Source organism: Hypanus sabinus, chromosome 2, assembly GCF_030144855.1.
Source record: "Hypanus sabinus isolate sHypSab1 chromosome 2, sHypSab1.hap1, whole genome shotgun sequence".
NCBI lineage: Eukaryota > Metazoa > Chordata > Chondrichthyes > Myliobatiformes > Dasyatidae > Hypanus > Hypanus sabinus.
In genome coordinates, this window is record NC_082707.1 from 23,275,447 (window position 1) to 23,297,001 (window position 21,555).

A 21,555-nucleotide genomic window follows, 5' to 3' on the forward strand; every position below is an offset into this window, starting at 1 on the left:
TTCATTTACACAGTTATCGCACCCATAATGTATGCTGAATAGTTGTGTGACGACGTCTCTGAGACGTAAGTGCAAGCTCGTAATTTGGAAACAAGAGCCAATTTTGGGTGCTTGAGATACATGTTATTACTCATCATGGGAACCATCCTTCTAACCCAAGAAGTTGCAATAGTTTTGAATTTTTGCATTAACAGGCTGTCCGTACACCATTGCTGCCTCATCAGAAGCAGGCGCTGGCCTGGATGATACTGAGGGAAAATAACACCGACCTTCCTCCGTTCTGGGAGCAGAGAAACAACATGTACTACAACTTGCTGACAAACTTTGCAGAAAAAGAGAGGCCTGAGAACATTCATGGAGGCATCCTGGCGGATGACATGGGTCTGGTAAGAGACGGGTCTTTTAACTAATATTGCTCGTTTTGGGATGCTCCTCTACTCCCACAGCAGAAGGCCATGGGGCTTCTTCCAGCAAACAGAGCAGAGGGATTGAGAAAATTAAATAGAAAAAAGGGTTGGAGGAACACACGGAAGGGGAAAGCATTGTCCTGGGAGACTGAGACATATTTGCTTTTCAGATTTAGTGAAGAATCTGAAATAGTGAACATGCCAGAAAGGAGTAGCGCCCTAAGCTGTACTTTCAGGTGAGGCTGTTGGGATCGTCTACTGTATCCGGTGCTCGCTGTGTGGCCTCCTGTATATCGGTGAGACCTGACGTGGATTCGGAGACTGTTTCGTCAAGCACCTTTGCCCCGTCTGCCTCAAAAAGCAGGATTTCCCAGTGGCCACCATTTGAATTCTACTTCCCATTCCCATTCCGACGTGTCAGTCCATGGCCTCGTTTGCTGCCACGATGAGGTCACACTCAGGTTGGAGGAGTAACATCTTGTATTCCGTCTGGGTAGCCTCCAACCTGATGACCAGAACATTGATTCCTCAGATTTCTGGTAATTGCTTCCCCCCTTCTACTTTACCATTCCGCATTCTTGTTTCCCTCTCAAACCTTTTGTTCTTACCTGTCCATCACCTCTGGTGCTCCTCCCCCTTCTCTTTCTTCCATGGTCTTCTGTTCTCTCCTATCAGATTCCCCTGCTCCAGCCCTTTATCTCTTTCTCCAGACAACTTTCCCAGCTTTTTACTTCACCCCCTCTCCTTCTCCCAGTTTCACCGATCACCTACCATCCTGTACTATTTCCTCCCCTCCCCCACCTTCTTACTCTGACCTCCCCTTCCTTTCTAGTCCTGAGGAAGGCTCTCGGCCTGAAACGTCGACTGTTTGCTCTTTCTCTTAGCTGCTGCCTGGACTGTTGAGTTTCTCCAGCATTTTGTGTCTGTTGCTAAGAGTAGCCATCAGTCACTTTTGTAAGTAATGGCATGATATAACCTGATTTCTCCATCGTTAAGGAACACAGGAGAAGGACTCAACCCTGAACTTGCTACTGCGATTCAGTTTTCTCAAAGCTTTATTGCATTTCAACTCATTCACTTAGTCTGTAAAACATTGCCTAGCTGTAACCCAGCTCTGGTGGGGCTTTATAACCATATAACAATCACAGCACGGAAACAGGCCATCTTGGCCCTCCTAGTCCTTGCCGAACCCTTAATCTCACCTAGTCCCACCTACCCGCACTCAGCCCATAACCCTCCACTCCTTTCCTGTCCATATACCTATCCAATTTTACCTTAAATGACACAACTGAACTGGCCTCTACTACTTCTACAGGAAGCTCATTCCACACAGCTATCACTCTTTGAGTAAAGAAATACCCCCTCGTGTTTCCCTTAAACTTCTGCCCCCTAACTCTCAAATCATGTCCTCTAGTTTGAATCTCCCCTACTCTCAATGGAAACAGCCTGTTCACGTCAACTCTATCTATCCCTCTCAAAATTTTAAATACCTCGATCAAATCCCCCCTCAACCTTCTACGCTCCAATGAATAGAGACCTAACATGTTTAACCTTTCTCTGTAACTTAATTGCTGAAACCCAGGTAACATCCTAGTAAATCGTCTCTGCACTCTCTCTAATTTATTGATATCTTTCCTATAATTCAGTGACCAGAACTGCACACAATATTCCAAATTTGGCCTTACCAATGCCTTGTACAACTTTAGCATTACATCCCAACTTCTGTACTCAATGCTTTGATTTATAAAGGCCAGCGTTCCAAAAGCCCTCTTCACCACCCTATCTACATGAGACTCCACTTTCAGGGAACTATGCACAGTTATTCCTAGATCTCTCTGTTCCTCTGCATTCCTCAATGCCCTACCATTTACTCTGTATGTTCTATTTGGATTATTCCTGCCAAAATGTAGAACCTCACACTTCTCAGCATTAAACTCCATCTGCCAACGTTCAGCCCATTCTTCTAACCGGCATAAATCTCCCTGCAAGCTTTGAAAATCCACCTCATTATCCACAACACCTCCTACCTTAGTATCATCGGCATACTTACTAATCCAATTTACCACCCCTTCATCCAGATCATTTACGTATATTACAAACAACATTGGGCCCAAAACAGATCCCTGAGGCACCCCGCTAGTCACCGGCCTCCATCCCGATAAACAATTATCCACCACTACTCTCTGGCATCTCCCATCCAGCCACTGTTGAATCCATTTTATTACTCCAGCATTAATACCTAACGACTGAACCTTCTTAACTAACCTTCCATGTGGAACTTTGTCAAAGGCTTTGCTGAAGTCCATATAGACTACATCCACTGCCTTACCCTCGTCAACATTCCTCGTAACTTCTTCAAAAAATTCAATAAGGTTTGTCAAACATGACCTTCCACGCACAAATCCATGCTGGCTACTTCTAATCAGATCCCGTCTATCCAGATAATTATAAATACTATCTCTAAGAATACTTTCCATTAATTTACCCACCACTGATGTCAAACTGACAGGTCTATAATTGCTAGGCTTCCTTCTAGAACCCTTTTTAAACAATGGAACCACATGAGCAATACGCCAATCCTCCGGCACAATCCCCGTTTCTAATGACATATTAAAGATCTCCGTCAGAGCTCCTGCTATCTCTACACAAACTTCCCTCAAGGTCCTGAGTAATATCCTGTCAGGACCCGGAGATTTATCCACTTTTAAATTTCTTAGAAGCGCCAGTACCTCCACCTCTTTAATTGTCATAGGTTCCATAACTTCCTTACTTGTTTCCCACACCTTAGACAATTCAATATCCTTCTCCTTAGTGAATACCGAAGAGAAGAAATCATTCAAAATCTCTCCCATCTCCTTCGGTTCCACACATAGCTGACCACTCTGATTCTCTAAGGGGCCAATTTTATCCCTCACTATCCTCTTGCTTTTAATACAACTGTAGAAACCTTTCGGATTTACTTCCACCTTATTTGCCAAACCAACCTCGTATCTTCTTTTAGCTTTTCTAATCTCTTTCTTAAGATTCCTTTTACATTCTTTATATTCCTCGAGCAATTCCTTTACTCCATGCTGCCTATATCTATTGTAGACATCCCTCTTTTTCTGAACCAAATTTCTAATATCCCTTGAAAACCATGGTGCTCTCAAACCTTTAACCTTTCCTTTCACCCTAACAGGAACATAAAGATTCTGTACCCTCATAATTTCACCCTTAAATGACCTCCATTTCTCTATTACATCCTTCCCATAAAACAACTTGACCCAATCCACTCTCTCTAAATCCCTTCGCATCCCCTCAAAGTTAGCCTTTCTCCAATCAAAAATCTCAACTCTAGGTCCAGTCCTGTCCTTCTCCATAATTATATTGAAGCTAATGCTATTGTGATCACTGGACCCGAAGTGCTCCCCAACACATACATCTGTCAGCTGACCTATCGCATTCCCTAACAGGAGATCCAACACTGCCCCATATCTAGTCGGTACTTCTATGTATTGTTGCAAAAAACTATCCTGCACACATTTCACAAACTCTAAACCATCCAGCCCTTTTACAGAATGAGCTTCCCAGTCTACGTGTGGAAAATTAAAATCTCCCACAATCACCACCTTGTGTTTACTACAAATATCTGCTATCTCCTTACACATTTGCTCTTTCAACTCACGCGCCCCATTAGGTGGCCTATAATACACTCCTATCAGTGTTACTGCACCTTTCCCATTCTTCAATTCCACCCAAATGGCCTCCCTAGAGGAGCTCTCTAATCTATCCTTCCAAAGCACCGCCATAAGATTTTCTCGGACAAACAATGCAACACCTCCTCCTCTGGCCCCTCCTACTCTATCACACCTGAAGCAACTAAATCCAGGAATATTTAGTTGCCAATCACACCCTTCCTGCAACCATATTTCACTAATAGCTACATCATAATTCCAGGTATCAATCCACGCTTTAAGCTCATCCACCTTTCTTACAATGCTCCTAGCATTAAAATAGATACATTTAAGATTCTCTCCATCTCCTCCTCTCTTTCCATCCCTAACAATGCATCCAAATTTATTATCCTTTTCTTTCTTCTCCCCTACGTCTTCGGGCTGAGCGCATCCCTTCTCCATCACCTGCCTTTCCTCCCTCACACACTGTCTATTTACTTGCTCCACTGGTGAACTAACCTCCTCTCCCATAGTCTCCTCAAATAGTCTCCCGCCCCCCCATCTTACTAGTTTAAAGTCCGCCCTGTAGCCCTAGCAAACCTCCCCGCTAGGATATTGGTCCCCCCACGATTCAAGTGTAACCCGTCCTTCTTGAACAGGTTACTCCTGCCCCAGAAGAGGTCCCAATGATCCAGAAACTTGAATCCCTGCCCACTGCTCCAATCCCACAGCCACGCATTCATCCTCCACCTAATTCTATTCCTACTCTCACTGTCGCGTGGCACAGGCAGTAATCCCGAGATTACTACCTTTGCGGTCCTTCTTCTTAACTGCCTTCCTAACTCCCTATACTCTCGTTTCAGGACCTCTTCCCCTTTCCTTCCTATGTCATTGGTACCTACATGTACCACGACCTCTGGCTCTTCACCCTCCCACTTCAGGATATCTTGGAAGCGATCAGAAACGTCCCGAACCCTGGCACCAGGGAGGCAAATTACCATCCGGGACTCCCGGTCACCTCCACAGAAACGCCTGTCTGAGCCCCTGACTATTGAGTCCCCTATTACTATGGACCTCTTTCTTCTAACCCTACCCTTCTGAGCTACAGGGCCGTCCTCTGTGCCGGAGGCTCGGCCACTGTCACTCCCACCAGGTAGGCTGTCCCCCCCCATCAGTACTCAAACATGAGTACTTATTGTCAAGGGGTACAGCCACTGGGGTACTCTCTAGTACCTGCCTCTTCCCCTTCCTGACTGTAACCCACCTATCTGCCTCCTGTGGTCCCGGAGTGACCACCTGCCTGTAACTCCTCTCTATCACCTCCTCACTCTCCCTGACCAGGCGAAGGTCATCGAGCTGCAGCTCCAGTTCCCTAACTCGGTCCCTCAGGAGCTGCAGTTTGGCGCACCTGGCGCAGATGTGGACGTCTGGGAGGCTCGGAGACTCCAGGACCTCCCACATCCGACACCGAGAACAACAAGCTGCCCTCACACTCATACCTCCCAAAATACAAGAACTAAAAGATAAGCCTATTGTGCCCTCTTCCGCCTAAGCCCTCTGAGCCCAAGCCCTACACTCTGCGCCCGGCTCACTCCGCTGCCCGCAAACGAAGCTGCCCGCTTCTTAAGGCGGCGTTCTTTATCTTCCCTCCTTCCCGGGCCTCCTTCACGCGCCTGCGCAGTCCCGCCTCTCAGAACTCCGATCTGAGAAGCAATTGGACAATTTGAAAATGGCCGCCGTCGCACTTCCTCTCAAGCCTCACTGTCCTCTTCCAAAAGAGAACTACCTCACTCAGTATCTCCTTTATATATCTTCCCTCCTTCCCGGGCCTCCTTCACGCACCTGCGCAGTCCCGCCTCTCAGAACTCCGATCTAAGAAGCAATTGGACAATTTGAAAATGGCCGCCGCCGCACTTCCTCTCAAACCTCGCTGTCCTCTTCCAAAAGAGAGGACCCAGGCTGAACAGCTTTCTGCGGGAGAGTCCACCATCTTTCACATCTTAACATTGACCCTGAAAGTTCTACCTTTAATTGTTTCAGGTTGTTCTGGACTCTGAGTCCGATTTAATCTCACTGATGTTTGCTGTGAAACTCGTTGTTTTGTGGCAGCAGAACTTCGCAATACATAATTTTAAAAAACTATAAATTACAGTAAGAAGTGCAATAACAAAATTTAATTAAATTAGGACTGCATAAAGAGGGGAAAATAATGAGGTAGTGTCCATGGGTTCATTGTCCATTCAGAAATCTGATGGCGGAGGGGTAAAAACTGTTCCTGAAATGTTGAGTGTGGCTCTTCAGAGTCCTGAACCATCTTCTTGATGGTAGTAGTGAGAAGAGGGCATGTTCTGAATGATGGAGATCCTTAACTATTGATGCCGCCTTTTTGAGGGAGGCCTCACCTTCTGAAGGTGTCCTGGATGCTGGGGAGGCCAGTGCCCATGATGGAGGTGGCTGAGTTTACAACATTCTGTAGTTTTTTTCCGATCCTGTGCGCTGGCCCCTTCATACCAGATGGTGATGCACCCAGTTAAAATGCTCTCCAACGTATATCAGTAGAAATTTTGAGTGTGTCTTTGGTAACATACCAGATCTTCTCAGACTTCTAATGCAATATAGCTGCTGTCATGCTTTATTCTGTTGGGCCCAGGATAGATCCTCGGATGTTGACACCCAGGATCTTGAAGCTATTCACCCTTTCCACTGCCGATCCCTTGATGAGGACTGGTGCATGTTCCCTGGACTTCCCCTTCCTGAAGCCCGCAATCAATTCTTTGGTCTTGCTGACATTGAGTGCAAGGTGGTTGTTGTGACAACTCTCAACCAGCTGATCTGTCTCACTCCTGTATGCCTGTTCATCACATTCTAAAACTATGCCAACAATTGGTGTGTCATTGCAAATTTATAGATGACGTTTGAGCTGTGACTTGCCACACTATTGTGGGTGAAGAGAGAGCAGAGCAGTTGGCTAAGCATGCGTCCTTGAGGCGCGCCAGTGTTGATTGTCAGCGAGAAGGAGATACTATTTCAATCTGTGTTGACTGGTTTCTGGGTAAGGAAGTCAAAGATCTAGTTGAAAGAGGGAGGTACAGAGGCCCAGGTTTTGGAGCTTGTTAATTAGAACTGAGAGCATAATTGTATTGAACCCTGGGGTGTAGTCAATAAACAGCCTGACAAAGGTGTTACTATTGTCCGGGTGATCCAAGGACAATAGAGAGGAGAGCCAGTGAGGGTTCATCCACTGTAGACTTACTGCCGCGAAAGGCAAATTGCAGGGGTTCCAGGTCCTTGCTTAGGCAAGAGTTGGTTCTGGCCATGACCAACCTTTCAAAGCACATCATTACAGTAGATGGGTGTGCCACTGGATGATCGTCATTGAGGCAGCTCACCCTGCTATTCCTGGGCACTGGTATTGATTGTTGCCCTTTTGGAGCAGTTGGGAACTTCTGACCTCAGCAGTGTGAGACTGAAGATATCTTTGAATACTCCCACCAGTTAGTTGCACAGTTTTCAGAGCCTGGCCAGGTACACCATCAGGGCCTGGTGCCTTGCCAGGGTTCGCCTTCTGAAAGGTGTTCTGATGTTGGCCTCTGAGACAGAGATCACAGGGTCTCCACGTGCTGCTGGGATTCACACAGGTGTGGTTTTATTTTCGCTTTCAAATCATCCATAAAAGGTGTTGAGCTCACCTGGGAATGGAGCATCACGGCCATTCATGATGTTGGGTTTTGTTTTGTAGGAAGTAAAGGCTGCAAACCCCACCAGAGCTGACGCGCATACATTTCCATCTTTAATTTGAATCGGAATTGCTTTTCTTCAGAGAGATGAAGTGATCTTGGAGCCAGACAGTGGTGTGGTGATAGATAGTTGTAGCTCAGCTTATGATTTTAACCATTTGTGCATCAAGGTTATCATAAATTCAACTCTGGGGCCAGTAGCAGAAAATCTCTTCTACAAAGGTTAAAATGCTGCTCCTGTCACTATCCCAAGTTAATGTGCTCTAAAACTGATGTGCATTTTAATATACAGTGGATTCTGGTTAATTGGGACACAGCAGGACCAGTACATTTTGACCCAGTTAAGCAGTTGCCCCAATTTGCCAATGTTTTATGGAAATAATTAAAAGGGTATAAAAAAGACAAACTACCATTTAACTGAGAAATGAATTGTATTTAAATGAAATACAGAACAAACAAGAATGTTACCAATACTACTACAGTACTATAAAACTGTACTGTATTGTTTCCATTGTTCTAAATCTTCATTTTCATTATAACATTCAAAATGATTGCTAATACCTTCAAATTCTTTGTAGCCCCTAACTTGCTGAAGTAATGAAATTGTTTCATTTTCGCTCCAGGCCATTTCGGGCATCACCAAGCCTGAATGCTTGAAACTTCAGTGAGCAAAACAGTTTTGAATTGTTCCACTGTTTATTTCTCGCCATCTATCAGTGATTTTTGAGCACATACACGCAACTGACAACATTTATGAACAGTTTGCTCTAAGCACAGTGTAGTGTTTAACGGCCACATAAGCGCACGTAGCAACAGTCTTCTGTCCCGTTTAAGTGGCATAGTATACCAAATGAACAAAGGGAATCCTGGCTATTTTCTCAATTAGGTTTTGTTTTATAAGAGATGTCCCAAATAAGAGGCTGGCCTGATGAACCGATGGCCCAATTAACCGGTATCCACTGTGTTTGGTACTGCAGCAAGGACGATAACAGAATGCGGCTTAGCATTTAAAATGTAATCTTGTAGCGCCTCATTTCCTAGCGTATCCGAACCGACTCACAATTAGATAGCCTACGGGGGTTTGCGAGCACAGAGCTTTGGAGCCTCTTCGCCATGGGGGGCCGGTTGACAGAGGCTTAAAAGTGAGGCTGAGGTTTTCGAATAAAGTTTTTCCTTCGACTGCAGTTACCGACTCCGTGTCGTAATTTTAGCGCTGCTTGTAGCATACCGCTACAATTGGTGACCCCGACTGTCCAAACGATTTTTGGACCAGAAATGACCGACGCCGCCTCTGTTCATGCGGTTTCGTTGAAACTGCCGGGTTTCTGGACACAGCGCCCGGACCTATGGTTCCAGCAAGCCGAAGCCCAATTCCACGTTCGCCGGATCACCTCAGAAGACACCCGCTACTACTACGTGGTGGGCTCCCTCGACCAGGACACAGCTGCCCAGGTCGCGGAGTTCGTACAGTCGCCCCCGGCAGACGGCAAGTACACGGAATTCAAAGCCCTGCTCCTCAGGACTTTCGGACTCTCACGGCGCGAGCGGGCTGCCCGTTTACTGCACCTGGATGGCTTGGGCGACAGACCTCCATCAGCTTTAATGAATGAGATGTTGTCTCTGGCCGAGGGACACACAGGCCTCATGTTTGAGCAGGCATTCCTGGAGCAGCTGCCCGAGGACATACGCCTGCTGCTGTCCGACGCGGATTTCAGTGACCCCCGGAAGGTGGCAGCCCGGGCGGACTTGCTGTGGAACGCCAAAAAGGTGAGCGGGGCGTCCATCGCACAGATCTCCCAGCCACGCTCCCGGCAGCAAACCAGTCCAGGCCCGGCCGCAGAGCCCACTAACCCCCGGCCCAATGACCACTGGTGCTTCTACCACCAGCGGTGGGGCGCAGAAGCCCGCCGTTGCCGCCCGCCCTGCAAGTTCCCGGGAAACGCCAGGGCCAGCCGCCGCTGATGGCTACGGCGGCTGGCCATCGGGATAGCCTCCTGTATGTGTGGGATAGAAGGTCGGGACGCCGGTTTTTGGTCGATATTGGGGCTGAGATCAGCGTTTTACCTCCGACGAGTTACGACACCCGCAGCAGGGCACCGGGTCCCCCCCTGAGGGCCGCGAATGGCAGCACAGTAAGGACCTATGGCACCCGTCAGGTGCAGCTACTGTTCGGCCCCAGCCAGTTCACGTGGGACTTCACACTGGCCGCCGTAGCCCAACCGCTTCTGGGTGCGGATTTTTTGCGAGCTCACAGCCTGCTGGTTGACCTGCCCAGGAAGAGACTGGTACACGCCGAGACCTTTCAGACGTTCTCCCTGGGCGCGGCCCAGTTGCCAGCCCCTCACCTCGGCTCCATCACGCTGTCCGACAATGACTTCACCAGGGTCCTGGCGGAGTTCCCATCGGTTCTGGCACCGCAGTTCACAGCAGCCATGCCCAGGCACGGCGTACAGCACCACATCCCGACACAGGGACCACCCCTCCATGCCCGTGCTCGGCGGCTTCCCCCGGACAAGCTCCGACTGGCGCAGGAGGAGTTCCAGAGAATGGAGGAATTGGGGATCATCCGGCGGTCCGACAGCCCCTGGGCTTCCCCCCTGCACATGGTGCCCAAAGCGACGGGGGGCTGGAGACCGTGCGGCGACTACCGCAGGCTGAACGAGGCTACCACACCGGACCGCTACCCTGTGCCGCACATTCAGGACTTTGCGGCAAACCTGCACGGCGCCCGGATCTTCTCCAAGGTCGACCTTGTCCGAGGGTACCATCAAATCCCGATGCATCCTGACGACGTCCCCAAAACGGCTCTCATCACCCCGTTTGGCCTCTTCGAGTTCCTCCGCATGCCGTTCGGCCTGAAGAATGCCGCACAGACGTTCCAGCGGTTAATGGACGCGGTGGGACGGGACCTGGACTTCGCGTTCATCTATTTGGATGACATCCTCATAGCCAGCGGCAGTCGTCAGGAGCATCTGTCCCACCTCCGTCAACTCTGCGCCCGACTGAGTGAGTACGGTCTTACAATCAACCCTGCCAAATGCCAGTTCGGACTTGATACCATTGACTTCCTGGGCCACAAGATTACTAAAGACGGGGCAGCCCCTCTGCCCGCTAAGGTAGATGCGGTCCGCCACTTCCCCCGACCCACCACGATCAAAGGCCTTCAGGAATTCGTAGGTATGGTCAATTTCTACCGCCGCTTCCTCCCTTCAGCTGCCCGGTTCATGCGCCCCCTGTTCGCCCTGATGTCGGGTCCGAGCAAGGACATTACCTGGGACGAGGAGTCCACCGCCGCTTTCGTTCAAACGAAGGAAGCTTTGGCTGACGCCGCAATGCTAGTACATCCCAGAATGGACACCCCTACCGCCCTCACAGTGGACGCATCAAACACGGCAGTCGGTGGGGTGCTGGAGCAGCTCATCGCAGGTCGCTGGCAACCCCTGGCGTTTTTCAGCAAACACCTGCGGCCACCCGAGCTCAAGTACAGTGCTTTTGACCGGGAACTGTTGGCGCTCTACCTGGCAATCCGGCATTTCAGGTACTTCCTAGAAGGTCGGCCCTTCACCGCGTTCACGGACCACAAACCGCTTACCTTTGCGTTTACGAAAGCATCCGACCCCTGGTCATCCCGCCAGCAACGCCACCTGTCCTACATCTCTGAATACACAACGGATGTCCGGCACGTCTCGGGTAAGGACAATGTCGTGGCGGATGCGCTCTCTCGCCCTACCGTTCATGCCCTTTCCCAAGGGGTAGACTTTGAGGCACTGGCAGAGGCACAGCAGGTAGATGAGGAGATTCCGAGTTACAGGACTGCAGTCTCTGGTTTGCAGCTCCAGGACCTCCCCGTGGGCCCAGGTGAGAGGACCCTACTCTGTGACGTCGCCACCGACCAGCCCCGTCCAGTCGTCCCCGCAGCCTGGCGGCGACGTGTTTTTGACTCCATTCATAACTTGGCGCATCCCTCCATCCGGACAACTGTCCGGCTGGTTTCCAGCAGGTTCGTTTGGCACGGTCTCCGCAAACAGGTCAGTGAATGGGCCAGAACGTGCATGCACTGCCAGACGGCCAAGGTTCAGCGGCACACCAAAGCCCCACCGCAGCAGTTCCATCCCGCCCACCGGCGTTTCGACCACATTCATGTGGATATCGTGGGCCCCCTGCCAGTGTCGCGCGGAGCGCGTTACCTCCTGACTATCGTGGACCGGTTCACAAGATGGCCAGAGGCGGTCCCGCTCACCGACACCACCTCCGAATCTTGCGCCCGAGCCCTGCTCGCCACCTGGATATCCCGCTTTGGTGTACCAGCCCACATTACCTCCGACAGAGGCGCCCAGTTCACCTCCAGCCTGTGGTCAGCTATGGCCAGCCTTTTGGGGACTCAGCTGCACCACACCACTGCCTACCACCCACAGTCGAACGGGCTAGTGGAGCGTTTCCACCGTCACCTGAAGTCGGCCCTCATGGCCCGCCTGCGAGGAGCCAACTGGGCGGACGAGCTTCCCTGGGTCCTTCTCGGCATCCGCACAGCGCCCAAGGACGACCTGCACGCCTCGTCGGCCGAGTTGGTATACGGCGCGCCCCTGGCCGTCCCCGGGGAGTTCCTACCAGCCCCGAGGGGGCAAGAGGAAGAACCCGCTGCAGTCCTGGGCAGACTTCGCGAGAAGCTCGGTAACCTGGCCCCCATACCCACTTCACAGCATGGGCGGCACCCGACCTGCGTACCCAAAGACCTACGGAACTGTAAGTTTGTGTTTGTACGAAGGGGCGGGCATCGGCCACCGCTGCAGCGGCCATACGAGGGGCCGTTTACGGTGCTCCGGAAGAACGGGTCCACGTTCGTGCTGGACATTGGGGGGTGTATCGCCGGTTCTGGGGGGGGGGTATGTAGCGCCTCATTTCCTAGCGTATCCGAACCGACTCACAATTAGATAGCCTACGGGGGTTTGCGAGCACAGAGCTTTGGAGCCTCTTCGCCATGGGGGGCCGGTTGACAGAGGCTTAAAAGTGAGGCTGAGGTTTTCGAATAAAGTTTTTCCTTCGACTGCAGTTACCGACTCCGTGTCGTAATTTTAGCGCTGCTTGTAGCATACCGCTACAATCTCATGCTAAAGAGTGCTTCTGCCTTTTATATTTCTAGGGAAAAACATTGTCGACTATTGCAGTGATCCTTACAAACCATCACTATGGCAAACCACTTCCTGTTGAAAAATGTGCAGCAGAGGTAGGTTTCAAAGCAGATGGATTGAATTAATGGTTGTTACTGACGAGGTTTTATTTTATAATTCGTTGTTAAGCCTTTTATTGGCCAATTAATTTTACCAAACTGTAAAAGCATGATGAAGTAACGCTAGATTTTTACAATGGCTCAATGTATTGTCCCTAATTTAATAAAAAGCACTCATGTTTGTTATATTGACTAATAAATAGTATCTTAATGGTTTTTTTCCTGTTTCCCCTCCATAGCTTTAGGAAGAATGCTTTGATTTTTTTTAAAGACAGGTTGCAAATATTTTTCAAATTATTCTTAAGACTAAACAAATTTAAGCATATCCGGAAGTGTTCCTGCCAAACATTCAGACCAATACCACCCCAAAAAATCCAGACTTCCAGATAATAACTCCAAAGGCAAGGCCAAAGTAGATTGGAACATTCTTAGTAGAGTAAATTTGGTGATATGACTTGAGGTTGGGGGGGTTAAAATGATTTTCATGTAAAATAATCTATTTTTCTGCTGTTTCCTGTAGGTAGGATTGTCATGGAAACATTTTGCAAAAAGTTTCTTTTAAACCAGCGAGGAGATTCAGGATTGTTTAATGTCATTTCTAGTACAGAAGTATAAAGGAGAATTAAATAATTGTTACTCTGAATCTGATGTAACACAAAAAAGCAATAAGATAAAGAACATAATAATAATAACACAATAAATTTAAATACACACAGGAAGACAGCTTATAGATATTGATTGTATCTACATAAAGTGACACTAGTTATAGGAGTGTCTGCATAAGGTAACTGACAGGAAATGATAAAGTAGTGTTGAGGATGTGTGGTGGGGTAGGATTGTGGATGGAAGTGTTGTTCAGCCTTTCTGCTTGGGGAAAGTAACTTTTTTTGAGTCTGGTGGTCGTGGCGTGTATGCCACATAGTCTCCTCCCTGATGGGAGTGTGACAGACAGTCCAGGGGCAGGATGGGACTGGTCCTTTTCTGGCACCTTTCTGTATATATATCCGTGATGGCAGGTAGAGTGGTGCAGGTGATGCACTGGAAGATTTTGAGTACCTGCCTGCTGCAGTGGGGTTTCATGCATGCAGTGATGCAGCTTATTAGGATGTTTTCTACTGCACGTCTGTGGAATGATGTATGAGTATGGATGTACATTGTCCAGCTCTCTTCAGCCGGAGGCATTAGTAGGCTCCCTTGATTGTGGAGAATGTGTCAGGGACCATGAGAAGTTGTTAATTGGCCAGTTGTTAATTGATTGGAGAAGAACACTGGGAGGGATTACAGCAGAGCAGCAATGGCTGAAATTTCTGCAAGCAGTTTGGAAGGTAAGATGACAACCATGGCTAACAAGAGAAGTCAAAGCCAGCATAAAGCCAAAGAGAGGGCATATAATAGAGCAAGTATTAGTGGGTTGTTCGAGGACTGGGAGGCTTTGAAAAACCAACACAAGGCTACTAAAAAAATCATTAAAAGGTAAAGATGGAATATAAAAGTAAGCTAGTCAATAATATTAGAGAGGATACCGAAAGTTTCTTCGGATACATAGTATAAAATAGAGGCAAGAATGGATATTGGACCACTGGAAAGCAATGCTGGAGAGGTAGTAATGGGGGAGGGGGGGGGGCAAGGAAATTGCAGACAAGCTGAATGATTATTGGTCTTCACCGTGGAAGACACTAGCGGTTTGGTGGAAGTTCCAGGTGCCAGGGATCATGAAGTGTGTGAAGTTACCATTTTTAGAGAGAAGGTTCTTGAGAATCTGAAAGATCTGAAGGTAGGTAAGTCACCTGGACCAAATGGTGTACTCCCCACGGTTCTGAAAAAGATGGCTGAAGAGATTGCGGAGGCATAATTAAAGATCTTTCAAGAATCACTAGATTCTGAAATGGTTCCATAAGACTGGAAAATTGCTAATGTCACTCCAGTCTTCAAGAAGGGAGAGAGGCAGAAGAAAGGAAACTGTAGACCAATTAGTTTGACCTCAGTGGTTAGGAAGATGTTGGAGCTGATTGTTAAGGATGAGGTCTCAGGGTATTTGGAGGCATGTGATTAAATAGGCTGTAGTTAGCATGGTTTCCTCAAGGGAAAATCTTGCCTGACAAATCTGTTGGAATTCTTTGAAGAGATGACAGTCAGTTCAGACAAAGGAGAATCAGTTGAAGTGGTGTAGTTGGATTTTCAGAAGGCCTTTGACAAGGTGCCACATATAAGGCTGTTTAACTAGCTATGAACCCATGGTATTACAGAAAATATTCTAGCATTAATAAAGCAGTGGTTGATTGGCAGGTGGCAGTCCCTTGAAAATAAAGGGAGCCTTTTCTGGTTGGCCACCAGTGACTAGTGGTATTTCACAGGGGTCTATTGGGACTGAATATATGTCAATGGTTTGGATGATGGAGTTGATGACTTTATTGCAAAGTTTGCAGACAGTATGAAGAAAGGTGGAGAATCAAGTTTTGAGGAAGAAGAGCGGCTACAGAAGGACAGACAGCTTAGGACAATGGACACAGAAATGGCAGGTGGAATACAGTGTTAGGAAGTGTAAGGTCATTCACTTTGGTAGAAGAAAGGAAAGGGTAGACTATTTTGTAAATGGAGAGAAAATACAAAAAACTGAGGTGCAAATGGACTAAGGAGTCCTTGTGCAGACTTCACAAAAGGTTAATTTGCAGGTTTAGTCTGTGGTGAGGAAGGCAAATGGGATGTTTGCTTTCAATTTCAAGAGGACTAGAATATAAAAGCAAGGATGTAATGCTGAGACTTTATAAAGCACTGGTGAGGCCTCACTTGGAGTATTGTGAGCAGTTTTGGGCCCTTTCAAAAGGAGATGCTGAAACTATAGAGGGTTCAAAGGAGGTTCACAAAAATGATTCCAAGATTGAATGGCTTGTCATATGAAGGTTTGATGGCTTTGGGCCGGTATTCACTAGAATTCAGAAGAATGAGGGGTGATCTAATTGAAACCTATTGTATGGTGAAAGGCTTTGATAGAGTGTATGTGGAGAGGATGTTTCCTATGGTGGGAGGGTCTAAGACCAGAGGACACAGCCTCAGAATAGAGGGGTATCCTTTTAGAACGGAGATTCGGAGGAATTTCTTTAGCCAGTGAGTGATGAATCTGTGGAATTCTTTGCCACAGGCAGCTGTGGAGACCAAGTCTTTATGTACATTTAAGGCAGAAGTTGATAGATTCTTGATTGGTCAAGGTATGAAGGTGTACAGGGAGAAGGTAGATTGGGGCTGAGAGGAAAATTGGATCAGCCATGAATGGTGGAGCAGACTCGATGGGCCAAATGGCCTAATTCTGCTCCTCTATCTTATGGTCTTGTCTGCACTGCCAGGAGTTTGAAACTGCTTACAGTTTTTACTGCTGTGCTGCTGATGTGAAGAGGGGTGAGTGAATGAGTGGTGCGAGAGCTCATGAAGTTGATAACCGTCTTTTTTGTTGTCCTGTTGATACTGAGGAAGAGGTTATTTGCCTGGCACCAGGCCTCAGGCTCTTCCACCGTCTCATCAATGTTGGTGATGAGCCCCACCAACGTCATGTCATCGGCAAAGTGCACAGTGACCTGTTTAGAACGAGGAATAGGAGTTTGTTCACCAAGGTCTGGGAGAAGATTGTGTTGAACGCCAAATGGAAATCTGGAAACAGCATTCTGACATAGATGGTACATTATATCAGTTTTATTTGCCAAATTGTCTCTCCCTGTGGTGTGTGAGGGATATTTCATCCTGAGTCTCAGATCATTTTGCAGATCAGATCAGATCTAAAGTCAGAAATGTATTATGCATGCAGATTAAGCTCTGCATCATTTTAAAGCTTTGATGAAGCAAGTATTTATAAAGGAGCTGTTTGGGGACTGAATTATCTACAGAATGTGAGTTCAAATCCCACCCTGCAGGTGGGAAATTTAAGTTCGACTAAATATATCTGGAATTTCAAATCAAAGCTATCCAAGGCATTGTAATTAAAAAAAAGAGAAAAAAATAAACTGCAGATGCTGGGAATCTGAAATGAAGCATAAAATGGAGGCAGCACTTAACACATCTGGCAGCATTTACTAAGAGAGAGTTTTAGGATGATCATAATGGTACTGCTAACCTGATAATTCCAGATTCACTAGCGTCCCTCAGATAAACGTTGAAAATAATAAACTTTGGCTTCCCATCCTCTCAAATGCAGGAATCGTCCAGCCACAGAGAAGTAATGGAGAGATCCTGTACCCAAAGGCCCCACAAGGCACCATCCAGCGCTTCTGAAGTACAGGCTGGTAAATGGAGTAAATGAAGATTGATTTTAGAAAACAGCAGGCCACTGTTGTGTAATTAGCATGCCTGATTTTAATTCTATGAATGAACACATCTTATCATTGCCTGTAAGAATATTTAGCATAGAAAATTGCAACATTGCTATTTAATATATTTGTTTTGAAAGTAATATTATACTAATCTTAAACATGAGTATTCTCCTGGATGCTGTTTTGTGCTGATAGATACAACTTCATTTCCTCTGGCAACCCTTTACTTCCCCAAATGGTCATTCTTCCATTCCTCGCTTGGCTGAGAAGGTGGTGTCGCAGGCAGAATGTGGTAGTTTGCTGCTGAGTGCAGGTTCAAACAGTCTGCTAGAAAAACCCATCTGGTCCAGCAGGATCTGTGGGAGGAAAGGAATTTTCAGCATTTTGCATCCAGGCCCAGCATCAGCACTGAGAGGAGAATGGGAATGGCCAGTATTGAGAGGAAAGGGGGAGTGGTGAGAAAGGATTTTGTGAGGCAATCTAGGTCGATTGGGGGGGGGGGGGAGGCCCAAAGAGGGTGTCCAAGAGGGAGGGGAGTGTTGGAGATGTGACGAGGGATCATCAATGGAGGTTGAAGACTCCTTTCTAAAGAAATACAGGCGACGAAAGAGCTCCACCTTGTAGTATTGCAGCCCGTCAGCTCTTGTTCTTTTAAGTTGCTTCTGTTTAGTTGAAGAAATGTTGTGAAAGCTTGCTTTTATTGGGCCAGAATATGTCTATCCATGAAGTGACTCGTTTGCATCTCTGCTGCCGTGGGCATCCTCAAAGAATCAAGGATTGCTAAGCACCGGTTCACTTTTGCCTTATAGGTGCTGACAAAGGGGAAAAGGTCTCCACAGTCAATACTACAGGAAGTGTTTCTTCTTCAGGATTTGACTTATTTACTTCATTTCAACCTAAAAGGTAATGAGCTGTAATGTTAACGTGTATTTTCTCTTCTTGCTATGAGCCATTCCTGTCCATTAAAGTCGTTAACTTGCATAATTTAAAATCATTCATCGGGACTGCCCTGAATACATGGGCACTCGAAACTTGCTAAGTTTTCTGGCTTCAACCTCCAATCTTGCTTTTCCAGAGTACTCTGCATCAAATGGTGCTTCATAAACAGGACCTACGAATCTAGGGTTCACTAGTAGCACTCAGCTCTGAGCCTTGATCTCCCATGTAATTCCAGATACTTGAGCGTAAGATCTAGGCGAGCACCCACAGAGGATCCCTCCAACCTTCTCTGTTTTCTGAGGTAGAGAATTCCATAGGCTTTACCAAGCCTTGGAAGAAGAAATTTCTCTTCATCTCAGTCTTATGTGAAGTACTCCATGTCTTTAGGCTGTGGTCCTGCCCTGGATTCTCACACCACCAAGAACACCCTCGTTTAATCCATCAGTTCTGTTAGATGAGACATTAACATAAGAGCATTTAATCTGTTCAGTGCTGATCCAGATGAGATGTTAACTTAGAATGGTATAGCACAGTCTGAGCCCCTTGACCCAAAATATTATTGCAACCTATATAAACCTACCCCACGATCAATCATAACCCCCTCCTATGCAGCCCATAATCCTCAATTTTTCTTACATCCATGTGCCTATCTATGAGTCTACTAAATGTCCCTTTTGTAACAGCCTATACTACCATCGGTAACAGTGCAATCTGTGTACCCACCATTTTGTGTGTGTGTGTGTTTAAAAAAAAAACATAACTGACATCTCCCCTAAAGTTTCCTCACTAACTTGAAACAAATCACCTCTAGAATTGGACATTGCTGCCCAGGAAAAAGGTGCTAGATATGCACTATTAACAGAAGGTCTCATCCTCTCAGTCATATGTGATTCCAAGAAGACTGTCATAAAGAGAGAAAGATTCAGTATGGAAAGGCCGTTCAGCCCACTGAGACAATGTTGCCCCTCTACCATTCATTACATTAATGCTATTTTAAATGTGTTTTAAATTCTTCCCACATTCTCATTAGCTCCCTGTGGATTCTGCTCTTCACCTGCACGCTCGAGGCAGTTTTGTCATCATCATTATGTGCTGTCTTGTATATGACATAGGCAGTCATGGTCTATCCGTGACCTTGTTTGCTCTTTGAAAGTTTTTCTGCTGAAGGGGTTTGCCATTGCTGCCTTCTTTACAAGATGGGTGACCCCAGTCATTATCAATATGCTTCAGAGATTGCCTGCCTGGCATCAGTGGTCGCATAACTGGCACTTGTGATATGCACCAGTTGCTCATATGACCATCCATCTCCTGCTCCCATGGCTTCATGTAACTCTGACTGGGGGTTTAAGCAGATTCTACACCTTGCCCCAGGGTGATCTGCAGGCTAGCAGAGGGAAGGAGTGCCTTACACCTCCTTTGGTAGAGAAGTATCTCCACCATGCCATTCCTAAGGGGGCAATTCACAGTGGACAATAAACCAACCAACCCACTCATCTTTGGGATGTAGGAGGAAACCAGAGAACCCAGAGGAAGCCCATGTAATCTTGGGAAGAATGAGTGAACTCCACATGGCAAGCCTCCAAAGGTAAGATGGAACCCAGGATGCTGGATCTTTGAAACATGTGCTCTGCTAGTTGTGTTGCAGGAATATTTCCAGCATCCTGATCAGTGTTCCTCCCTCAGCTAAACAGACGATTCATTCATGTTTTCATTGTCATTTGTGAAGTTTTATTGCATGCAAACATTGACTTGCCTAGGACACATGGTGTCTACACATTGACATTACCCTTTGAAACTCTCGGGTGCTTGGAGATGTACTAAGATCAGAAGGGGCTATGTAAGTGCACATCTTAATTTTGATTTGGGGTGGCGGGGTGGAAATATGTCTCTACCAAAGGAAGTGTAAGGCACTCTTGCCCTCCGCTAGCCTGCAGGTTAGAGCTTAACCCTCATCCCCAACACCCCCCCCCCAAAGTAAGGATCAAGAAGCCATGGGAGCAGGTTGAACGAGCAACTCGTGTACATCACACCACCAACACCAGGCAGACAGTTCTCTGAAGAATATTGATAACGGCTTGGATCACCTGTCTTGAAAAGACACTGCCCAGAAGGTGGCAACAGGCAAACTATTTCTGTAGAATTTGCCAGGAACAGTAGTGGTCATAGATAGTGATCGCCCATGTCAAACAATGTGACACGGCACGTAATGATGATGATGAATTTAGAGCTTTTGAATTTTTTTTTCCTGCTTTTATGTTTTAAAACCTGTCTTTCATCTTTCTATACAGGAAAAAAAAGGAGAATATTAAGTACACTTACAGCAGCAACTCTGAGAAGGATGAGGAATACCCCACCACATCGAAAAAAGGCAAGGGCATGTTTCATTAAAAGACCTCATCAATAATCTCAATCCCTGTCATTCAACAAACACCCAAACCACAAATCTGCTCACTTTTTAGCCTTCTGTTTGTAAGTGAACTGCTCTCTGCTTCCTGTGTTTTACACACACAGATATTATATTGTCTTTAATGTTGGGAAGGTGGATGCTGTGGTGCTAAAGTTGTTGTTTAAACGCAGGGACATCTTAAAAGCTGATATGATTCTTGTTCTTTTAAAGTGAAAGTTGCGACAGTTAAGGGAACAGAATGGAAATCTACAAGCAGTGAGAAGAAAGGTAGGCTGTTACAAGAAGTCCGATGGAAAGAGGATGCTTGTCACTTGTTTATTTGTTGGCAAAGTCCAAAATGTGCCAACACATCTCCAGTTAGAGTTGATCCGTCTATGTGGTTCAGCAGTAAGCTGGCAGTAGCTGCTTCCTCACAGCACCAGTGCTGACTTCCATTGCTTTCTATTTGGAGTTTTCCCGTTCTCCTCGTTTCTGTGTGGAGTTTTCCCGTTCTCCTCGATTCTGTGTGGAGTTTTCCCGTTCTCCTCAATCCTGTGTGGAGTTTTCACGTTCTCCTCGTTTCTGTGTGGAGTTTTCACGTTCTCCTCGATTCTGTGTGGAGTTTTCACGTTCTCCTCGATTCTGTGTGGAGTTTTCCCATTCTCCTCGTTTCTGTGTGGAGTTTTCACATTCTCCTCGTTTGCCATGTGGAGTTTTCACATTCTCCTTGTTTCTGTGTGGAGTTTTCCCATTCTCCTAGTTTCTGTGTGGAGTTTATGTTCTCTCTGTTTCTGTGTGGAGTTTTCACATTCTCCTCGTTTCTGTGTGGAGTTTATGTTCTCTCTGTTTCTGTGTGGGTTTCTGCTGCATGTCATACAGCATGGAAACAAGCCAACTGGCCCACCTAA

General features: G+C 46.9%; 1 protein-coding gene across 2 annotated transcripts in view; it reads left to right on the forward strand.

Moving 5' to 3' along the window:
* Nucleotides 1–21,555, forward strand: part of hltf (helicase-like transcription factor) — a 73,910-nt gene that overhangs the window by 16,675 nt on the left and 35,680 nt on the right. Inside the window, exons 7-12 of one of the 2 annotated variants that reach the window (XM_059993339.1) lie at nt 195–386; nt 12,938–13,021; nt 17,208–17,295; nt 18,132–18,225; nt 20,550–20,629; nt 20,879–20,935. In XM_059993339.1, coding sequence (XP_059849322.1) covers nt 195–386; nt 12,938–13,021; nt 17,208–17,295; nt 18,132–18,225; nt 20,550–20,629; nt 20,879–20,935 — 595 coding nt within the window. The remainder of the gene's footprint in view (nt 1–194; nt 387–12,937; nt 13,022–17,207; nt 17,296–18,131; nt 18,226–20,549; nt 20,630–20,878; nt 20,936–21,555) is intronic. The other variant, XM_059993346.1, reaches the window with a different exon arrangement.